The following is an 11018-nucleotide window of genomic DNA, read 5'->3' on the forward strand; positions in this document are numbered from 1 at the left end:
CAAATTAAACAAATCTGATTTTTTTATATTTAATCACGAGTTTTTATGATAACGTATGTTTCCAACGTCCACAATACTATTACTATGTAATGTGTTTAAAATTGTAGTCATTTTTACCGTCATATAATTTGTAACCAACAAAGTTTGAACTCGATTACATGAACGATCAGGGTTACTTTATTGATGACGGTATTGCAGCGGGGTAAAATGGAAAGTGTCGTAAGCTCAAAGGCAACTGGAGACGTTTCTTGAAAAATTATATTATTTTATATAAATTTTATTTCTTTAAAATATGTTTTATTAACGTGCTACGCTATATATCGTGGTAAATAGACAATACATTTTAAAAAAGAGGAAATATGTCTTTTTTTAAAAGTCTGCATTAAGATTCAATTCAGTTAAAGCGGCAACTAAATAACATAAACATCGTTTGAGCAAACTGTTAAAACTTAAAAAAGGATGGGGATTTTCCAAATCAAGTTGCACCTTAATTAATATTAACTATAGAAGATATGGTAAAGCAGAGCATTGTGTCTCTAAACCGACTATTGCCGACTGACATTTGCAAAGGGTCGAACGTACTTAATGCATCAGTAGGTGCTAAGCAAGACGTTAATGTCGTTGCAGACAATATGTATATAATATATATTCACAAAATAATCAAAGTTAAGTCATTTTGATAATTTAATTAATTAAAGCGATTAAGTGATTTCAACAGGAATACAAATAAAATATATTATTTTTTCGCGTTTTAATTTGTTCCTGTGCACCGGCGTTAAGTTCTTTTATCCGATTTAATATTGAATAATTTTAACTGACCAAACGAATGTCACCGTTATCTCCATGTCTACGTTGTAGATCCTATACAGAAACATTGAATTTTTACACGACTTGTGAAAAACAATCCACCAAATTAAGATCATATGTAATAGTACAATATCAATAAAATCTCGCACAAATCCAATTATTTCATAACGTTCGCCACTTGATTCGTGTCAGAGTCATATAGGGGACCAAAACGTCATAGGAAATCTGGCTAACAATTATCATTATTTCTACATAATTGGAATTCATCTAGCGAATGCATGGCATTTAGCGACGAGATGGAATAGCCATAACACAAAATATGGAACAGTAACAATGAGAAAACTACAACCACGAAACTTCCTGAAACTATTGAATTAAATCTTCTTATTCAAGCTGATATGAACAGAAGAGTGGTAAATTAAAGTTAAATGAACGATGTTTCATATCAATTTGGTGTTTACACACTGACGTAGTGCCTTGTTGCTTTTGGTCAGATAGCAGTCTGTACGTATAATACGCACTACTTGGGCATTGAAGAGATGAAATAACCATAAAGAGTTCACGAATTTACTGAAGAACTTGAATCAACGTTCCAGTAAATGTAATCCAAGCGAGATCACCATCTTCATATACCTGATATCTGGAGTACTGATCGTTCATTAACACCCATACGTGCTCATTCGTGGTTAGTTTCACAGAGCTGGAGGCCGATGTACATGAGTGGGACTGATGTTCGGACTGATAGGTAGCTGTAAGACGCTCATTGACGCTCATGTTTTCACTGCCCTTTTCCAAGAAAAAGTTTATGTTACTACCAGAGAAAGAGCAGATTTGGGCAGTAAAATAGTATATCCCGTTCACAGGAGCTGTGAAATGTCCAGTGCTTGCGTTATATGCATTCCCTTCGTTGAAGATCACGGTTCCAAATGCATTGACACGATTTGCCAAAACATTGAGTCCGTGGGCGTTGAAGACTATTACATGGCCTGTAATATAACATCGATAGTTTATTCCAATGTTAAACGTGTCTTTTATAAGAAATACATTACTAGTATGTAGCCACACACTCTACTTATGTCACAGATACTAAATCACATGTGGTTAATTATGCACATTTGTGGACGTTAGGATAAATATGAATGTGCATTTTTTAAGTTTTATAATGAAGGAGAAAAATGGATTTAAATAAACAAACAAGCGAAACTGATAAAAAGTTCATATTCAACTAATATCGTAACAAACAATTTGTTAACATGATACCTACAGAGCTCTGGAAGGAATTACTCACATAAATCTTGAATTGTACCCCTTTGTAAATAATGTATAAGCAAGAGAACTGTTCACTTGGGATATACATGGATTAGTTCATACATTCTTTTATTTATAAAATCATTTAATAAATTTATTTACAACACTGTTCTGTTTGGAATAGTATAGAATAACAATACTAGCAGAACAACGTTACTAAAAATAGTTTGCCTCCCAAAGGAATCGAACCAGGGAATTCTCGATGTGAACCCGTATCTTGTTTTTATTCTAGACAAAATTCTCGCAGCTTTACGCACATACTCGAACTATTGCAGCTTTACGCACATACTTGAATTATCGCGGCTTTATGCACATACTCGATTGATCGCTGTACGCACATACTCGAAGCCCGTTTGGCTTTACGCAAATAATCGAAATAAGGCGATATAATATAAAGTTAATTTTGGGTTTAAAACCTTAATATAAACGATCAATGTCGCACTTCTATAATTCCGCCTTTTCGATATGATTGTCCTAATTTGAGATCAATGTGCTTTGTGAAAGGTTAACTGGAGACATTTGCAGCATGAAGCAATTTAAGCAAGGTCAATGAAACTGAAACACCACGTTTCACCAAAATGATAATACAAAATTTATTTATAGCCTCGTTCAAGGGCTACAAAAATCAGCACGTTTTAAGAATTCAAATATATTTGCACTTGATGAAGATTTATTATTTCAAAAAGATAAACGTACTAAAAAGCACGAAATGCTGTGCTCTGGCAGTGTTCAATTGTACGCACAGAAAACAGCAACGCAAAGAAATGGGGATGCGAACCAATCCTGCTCCACAAACTTCAGTGTTACTTATAAACATTTAATGAAAATCAATGTTTGTAATATTATTTTATAAAATATATTTTGTTTAGTACATTTATTAGAATGTTAATTACGCTTTGTTTTTGCATCATTCAAGTCAAGTTTTGGTAAATTTATATGTTTTTTAGACGTAACATGTACATACAATCGTTCGAGAAATGTTTACTTAATAAACATTTAATTTATTTGCCGGTAGTATATTGCTTGTGGTTTAGTAAAGATAAACGTTGTCCATAAATACTTCTTGCATATTGCAGATTGGCTCGAACTAATGAGTTGTATTTTACAAACGCCCTTAAAGCGGTCACTAAAATGTGGTTATTCTTCTAAACGAATAAAACCAAGGTAAGTTTATGTTGTTTCGTCGTTTGACATAGTAATAATAAAATAAATAATGTTAACGGTACCTTTTGTTGAGTGTGTGTCTTGTTTTTTCAATGTGACATTTGAGAAAACCCGCAAGTTTGCAAAATAACTACCCTTACACTTTCAACATTTCCACATTTAAAGCGATGCTTATAAGGCTAACATTCTGAGTTGCAGGCAGGAAGTCAACTACAAAGGTCGAACGTAAGGGACTCATTTGTGCAATGTAATTGAAAATAAAACTCACCCTAACTGATGTAAAAGAATTTGTTATTTCGAATTTCAATATTTTTGCCAAGATTTGGTTGGTTTGTGTTTCAATTTTCTAGATATGACTGCTGATGGTTACTTTAAAAAAATATTTTATTGATTTTTCACTGGAGCTTTTTGGATCCAATGTTTACATTTATCAATATAAAGCATTTTCAAACTCGTTTTCCAGCATTTATAAAACATGCCAAAATCTGTTAAAAGGCCCCTTTAACAAACACTACTGTACGTTGCTATATAATTAGTACCGTGCGATTTTCCCTTGGGTTTTAGCGTTACTGCAATTAGCAGCATGTGGAGCGTAGCAGCTTGGTTAAGCTTGACAATAATGCTATCATTTACAGTGTTGATGTTTGGTAGTCATTTAGTGAACTTCCAATGGAAATACTATATTTTACGCTCGCATAAACTTGATTTTACACGTTTAGCTACATTCTGAGGACTAAAATACACGTTTAGTTAGGAATCTTGATAGTTGCCCTCACAAGTGTCGATGGACTTCACATTAACTTGATCATAAACTGTTACTTACATGATGTGTTGACACAGATATCAAAGTCTTCAGCGTTTCCTTCACAACTCTTTCCGTATAGAGTTGGACTCGGGTTGCTACAGCTCCTTTGCCTCAGCATTTTGCCCACTCAACACGTGACGGAACACCCCTGCCACGGATCCCAACTCGACCAGCCACCATCTAAGTTAAATTATGAATTGTGTGATTAATACTGGATTAATCTAGTTGACTGTTTCAAATTTTACACCGAATTTGCATTATCATACAATTCAAATTGGATACATACCCCTGACGCTGCAGGGGCATATTGAATATTCACTTGATTCACCGACGCAATAGTCCCCAGACCGGTCTGGTTTTGGATTAGTGCAGGTTCTTGTCTTCTTTCTTAGCCCCACTTCACACGTAACTGAGCAACCTGACCACGTAGACCAATCTGACCAGTTGCCGTGTACTTGAAAAGAACATATTTTACAAGTAGATGCGTTAGTTGCACAATGTCAGAAAATTATTTCAGATAATATATCGATGTAAAATGTGGTTAAAATTGTTTTCATAACACCCTTATCGCCATTGGTTTTTATTAGCTCAACGTAGAACAAAATTAAATTGTTACCTAGATGGAATTCACAATGAAAGTCATAATAAAAACACAATGCATATTCATACCCGGACAAAGCTGGTTCACACACATTTTTGACTCCGAGGCCAGCCCATTGCAGTCGAGTCCGTTGTTGGCAGGAGCCGGGTTTGAGCAGGTCCTTGTTCGAATCTGAGTGCCGTTACTGCAGGTAACACTGCATGTCGTCCAGGCGGTCCAAGTTGCCCAGTTGCCATCAACTGTGTCGATATAATAGAAATGTTTTTTTATTTCCTTAAATTCTTAATATATATTTTAACATTTCACAAATAAGACGAATATCTTTTATAATTATACTAAAGACTTTAACCTCATATTAAAATATGCGCTTCATAGATCTATATCATCACGAAAAATTGTTACTTATAAATAATATTTGGCATAAAATATTCTTACCGAGCTGACAGAGTCCGCAAAACTTTGGACATATCGTTTTGGCGTGATGAACATCTGCACAGACGTTTAGGATGGAGTTGAGACGGGCACAGTCCAGGGTTTCGTCATCGATGCACGATGTTGCTAGAATAACATATTCAATCTATAAACGCGTAAATAAATATAGGGATATTGATAAAATATGGAATCACCTTTGCTTATCGTACGATAAACCTTACGATTTTAATATCGGGGTTTTATTCTGATGGTGGGCTCGAAAGGCATATTTAAACTATCATTACCGGTAATTGTATCATATTGCCACCTATTTAATATTAATATTGTTTTTATGTTCAAAATGTCTACTAATGTTAAATTGAATTAGCTCCTAACAATAACAATGAATTCTTTGCACATCTGAGCTGATTATAGTCAGATAAGCATATGTATTTTTCATAAAAGTTGGATAACGCGTTCTTTTACAGGAAACTATACATGCGCCTTTACTATGCATACGTTTTCTGTGTGCACACAGCTGCTCATTGCAGAGATTACTGCCGCAACATTCATGACATGAGTACTGCTGCCTGGTCTGGATGGAGCGACCGATGATACCGTTGGGGTCAACGGCCACTGAACTGCACAACTACAAATGTAAACATTTCATATAAGTCGGGGTAGGGTTTGAGCATGCATTTTATAGCTGAAACGTCTCAGGTGTCTCGTGATACATCCACATGTTTGTCACCTACTTATTTTACTTGCGTTGCATAGTTAAACTATGACACGCAAATTGTAAAGAATATTATCGGGTCGACCAGTCACGTTGGTCTTTTTGTTTCTTTATGTCGTGCCAATATTGATTGCAACGCCGTTCGATTTTTTATAGACAGATGGACTGTTAAGAGGTATAGCTTAATGAATTGAAAAATGTCAATGTTAGTTAAACATATATGAACATATGTTCTGGTATTATTTGATTTGAGACTCTTATAGTTATATTTATCTTACTTTTTAAATATATATATCTCACTCATATTATTTTACAAATTGTGACAATTTATAGTTAAGGCATGTTTGAAACTTGATTTGGTTTTTATGTCATGGGAATAATATAATATTTTTTGTTTTACAGGATATATTGTTATGTAAATAATAATGTAGGATTTATTGTTTTTTGTATGGTATCAAACATTAACATGATATGGAAATTGACATAAGCGTCATAATATTAAAAATAAATTAATATCATTATTTTTGTTAATTACTAATTAATTTATGTTTCGAAAATAACTTAAACAATATATATTGTTTCAAAATTGCAAAGCATTTTTTTTATAAATTATGAATGCAAAGTTTAAATGAATTATTTGAATACATGTATATTATTATGATCGTATTCTGGTATTATTTCAGAGATATAAATAGACATATAAGGCAATAACTACGACTGCATTATAAGTAGCGATAAACGCATGAAGCGAATCTAAGAACATATGAACACACCTCTCATCTATCCTGGAGTTAATATTACACCAGTAGGGCACTAAAGAAAGTACACCTGACAACTACATGACTGCAAATAAAAAACTATATGTGATCGTTTGTCATCGGCACGAACTATATGACTACCTTCAAGGTCAAGGTTCAACTCTGAGGTCAAGATGAAGACTTTCATCTTAAAATAAAACTGTTCATCTCTTTAATACCAATAACTGTATTGAAGGAATTTAAATGTCTTTAGAATTCGTTTTGAGCTTTATGATTCGGCGTGGCACGTAGAAGAACCATTTAAGCTTACATTCACATTCTATTTTATGTTACGAAGTAAACTTCAGACTTCATCAGATCTTTTTTAATTGTTAAACTGCTGAAGTAGATTTTACACGCACACGCATCAAATCGCTACCGTTAAGATAATACTCCGAGATAAACTAACAAATTGCAGCATTTGCGTCTGCGTCAAAGTGGCAGGTGGGGCCTTTATCAAAGTTCTCAATAGCTACATTAAAAGATTTTTTTCAAGTATTGAATTAAATTTAAATTCAAACAAACTATTGTCATTGTATATATCATTTACAGTCGAAATAAAAATATAATATGACATATAAAATGATATTTTAAAAAATATTTGAGAAAGGAAAGGCGGAATGGAAAACGAGTTTGAAACAAACGAGTTGATTGTAATCAAAGTAATTACCTGATTGTTCTGACAACCCATGTTGTAAAGTACTTCGTTGCCGGAATGGAGCGCTTGCAAATAGCATGACTATTGGCGAGAATAATATTCAATAAGGTTAATTTCGTAATACCGCCATTAAGTATTGACCGTTTTCTTAAAAAGAGTCGTGGTATGGTTTATAGACAGAGCAGTATATCATCTATTTAAATATCGCTTAATGCAGCTCGACAGACTATTTCGATGTTAGTATTACAGAGAAGACATAGAATAAGAATACAAACCGTTTTTATTATAAATACAATGAATTTTGGGGAAAAACAACAGAAAATTTAAATACGTAATTCAGAGTTTAGGAACGGTGAAATGAACATATATCAGTATAACTATGCAAATACAATATCAGTTACTTACCATTCTTGTTAATAATTCGAATGAAACTAACCTCACTGTATGAACATTGACTTGTGTTTGTACACGCCCGTGGGTCAGTGATATTTAGACAACTGAAGCATTCAAGGCATTCTGAAATAATAGTTTAGAAGCTTTTAAATCATGTATTCATCAAGTAAGAGTCTGTTTATATATAGATTTGCGTTGAACGTCCTTCCCTCCGAATCCTGTGTCCCTCATACCACCAACAATATTCGCCAGGTGGAAGAGTTTGAACTTTAAGGAGACATTCTTCGACATAGTTATTTGAAATGTTGTTATACCTATTTATCTTGGGATAATTATATGCAGCAGGAACATTGACTCTCCATCGAATAGCTCAACTTTTTATGTTTTAAGAAATTATATAATTGTATTATTGTCTTAATCATGACACTATTTAACATACCTGATACTTCAACGACACACAGTATTCCCGCAATAATCAAGGGACCTGTAAGTGGAAACAAATCTGTTGATATAAAAGCTCTTACGTCTGGCATTTCTAACTCTATAAACGTATATATAAACGTGACTTACATAATAAATTCATTCTCGTTTTGACGGAGTTGCAGAGAGTTTTAAAATTGAACGCAATTTATAGTCACAACGGTTATCGGAATTACGGAACATGCCGTGCATACTGTGTCATCTGGTTTGCTGATGACAAAATAAGCTCAGCAAAGTCACGACTGACCTTAACACACGCAGGCTTGCGATTCAGTCAGTAAAGGTCAGTCGAATCGACACGAAATTGTGTATGAAATGTACTGTTTAATTCTGTACTTACTCAAAACGAGTGTGGACTTCTCGTAGCAATTGGTACTTAAAATCAAATGGTACCTCGCAGCAAATGATGCTGACCAGAAGATCAGGAAACAGTTCTACATGCATATTGGAACAGGCGCCGTATAAAATACACATAAATTACTCACCAGTTTGTTTGTTGCACTTTGAAAGTTGCACTATGAAAGAAAATGTCCAAAAGTCCATTTATGTCGCTCAATGTCAATTGCAAGTTGCTAAATAAAACTGAATGTTGTGAGGGGGGGGGACTGTTGCATATTATTGACAAAATTAATGCATTCATTTAAGTATCAATTGCATTTGACTTAATGAAGTTGCTAAATAAAACTGAATGTTGTGGCGGGGGGAACTGTTGCATATTATTAACAAAATTAATGCATTCATTTAAGTATCAATTGCATTTGACTAAATGATAATTGCACGTTGCTTAATTACAATTTCTTATTTCTGAATAACCATTGAGTGCTGCTAATTACTGAGTCGTCTTTCGCACTGTGTTAACTTGTTAGTTTTTTTAACCTACTGCAACTTCAGTGCGTCTTTGTTTTGCTTCTTTAAATCAATTACTGTCACAGATCCTCAATACGCCAACACGGTTGTACAACGAGAGATATGTATCGTTTTATCCCGACAAGAATAAACTTATACAAGCCTCTGATTTATTGGTGTGGCGTGATGACAGGTCATTAGTACCTTGTATCTTGTATTCTGGTGGATGTTGGTGCTCGTCAAACATACGAAAGCGCTAATGCAGAATTCTGCCACCTTAATATCAAGTCAAATGTACACATCAGTAGGGCCAAAAAAAAGAACCTGCTCAACTCGAATTGCTCTATGTTAGGTTTACAGGACATACTATACACTTCTTGGGGCATTGTTACGTGAATAAAATGAAGTCAATTAAATGTGCCTAGTATTTTTTCACACAAAAATAGAACGCAATTTATAGCGACACGGGTTATCGGAATCACCCCCACTTGCCGTGAAGTCTGTGTCATCGGTGGTGCAGATGACAAAATAAACGTAGCCAAGTCACGAGCGTGATCAACAATTCGGGCTTTATGTTAAACAGAATTAAACAATCGAAAAGTGAGGGTTCATCATCACAGCAGCCATGGCACCCACTAGAATGCTTGTTTGAACTTAATTTTCTGTCTTGTTATTCGCATTACTTTGATGTGCAAGCAATCGACAACAAGATTTTGCAAAATAAAAACACAACACAAAGACGCTTTGAAGTTGCAAGTTGTTTGTGCCGAATATCACATTATGCAATTGCTATTAAGCTAAATGATTTAGTTATCAAGCAACATGCATTGACCGGCGAACATTCCTAGACCTGCAGTATGCTGTAATCTAAACAAAAATAAAATTCACAATGACAGAAGTTGGTTGCAACGTGCAATACAGCTGATGTGACGCTCGGGCAAATATCGTGTATTAGACTTTCAACCTCGTTAATTGAGATATTGACATTGCTATAAAATAACTAATTAACTTGTATATGGTCATCATCTTGGGACGATGTGTCATGCGTAAAACCCAGCTCTGCATATCAGTCATGATCCCACTTTTAAAACGGTGGTCCATAATTATTACTTTAAAGAATTGTTACCCATTAGAAGCTGATTATTTTATAGTTTTTTTTCATGTATCCATTGTTGCACACTTATTTTTGGTAAAATGCAACGTTGTTACACTTACAATAAGTAAGATCTTTTCTTAAATTAGATAGTGTTCTAGTTGAGGTTATCATTTGTTCAAATTGCCGAAGCCTATCCACGGTCAAGCAAGAACGAAATTTAAACGTCTACGTGTTCTACAAATAGTTTGATAGATAGAAACATGAAAACCTTTACGTTCATTTTTTTATTTTCAAATAAGCTATTTTGATATTGGTTCTATTATTGCATTGTTCAATTTTCTGCACATTTTTTAAAATTTATTCTTATGAATGATTGTCCATATTATCCGTCGTACATAACGGTTTGTGTACTGTTGTTGCAGGTGTCTGTATTTCAATAGATCGATTAACTCATTATATGGATAGAGGGCCGAATTGGGCGAATGGACGTTGTTTCAGTTTATTTTTGTCGGATTAAATAATGTTGTTTCTATGCTAACATAAATAAGGGCAAACTATAATCTGGAATGCACAGCACCAAAAAAACTAAAGATGTTTTTATTAACTCGGTAAGTGGATAGATGGTCGTATGGCCTTGATATCGAGTTTTGTCAGACCAAAATCGTGGTTGCTATAGCTACAGAAGTAATTGAAAACCCAACGCTGCACCATGTCATATTAAAAGTGAGTGTGCCATGTAATGAAACTTATGGAGATCCTGTGTCACTACATTATATCCTGTGTGAGTTATTGTCACTGCATTATATACTGTGGAGGATAGGTTATTATATACTTTGGAGATAAGTTGTCACAACATTAAATACTGTGAAAGATATACTCGTCTAATGAAGTCTTAAAAGTAACCAGCATTGAGCAG

At 34.2% G+C, this 11018-nt stretch overlaps 1 protein-coding gene across 2 annotated transcripts; it reads right to left on the bottom strand.

The window, feature by feature from the left end:
* Positions 1 to 671: 671 nt before the first annotated feature.
* LOC127841844 (thrombospondin-1-like) lies at positions 672 to 8371 on the bottom strand. Of its 2 annotated transcripts, XM_052370971.1 has the most exons (10): positions 8251 to 8371; positions 8120 to 8164; positions 7724 to 7803; positions 7300 to 7368; positions 5616 to 5745; positions 5121 to 5243; positions 4754 to 4924; positions 4371 to 4538; positions 4103 to 4264; positions 672 to 1793 (listed from the first exon to the last, which is right to left on the bottom strand). In XM_052370971.1, the coding sequence occupies exons 1-9, from the start codon at positions 8261 to 8263 to the stop codon at positions 4212 to 4214; spliced, it is 852 nt and encodes a 283-aa protein (XP_052226931.1). In that variant the 5' UTR covers positions 8264 to 8371; the 3' UTR covers positions 672 to 1793; positions 4103 to 4211. The 2 variants fall into 2 exon arrangements, with proteins under 2 accessions (XP_052226931.1, XP_052226932.1); XM_052370972.1 differs by lacking the exon at positions 7300 to 7368.
* Positions 8372 to 11018: the final 2647 nt, after the last annotated feature.

Source organism: Dreissena polymorpha, chromosome 8 (genome assembly GCF_020536995.1).
Source record: "Dreissena polymorpha isolate Duluth1 chromosome 8, UMN_Dpol_1.0, whole genome shotgun sequence".
Taxonomy (NCBI): domain Eukaryota; kingdom Metazoa; phylum Mollusca; class Bivalvia; order Myida; family Dreissenidae; genus Dreissena; species Dreissena polymorpha.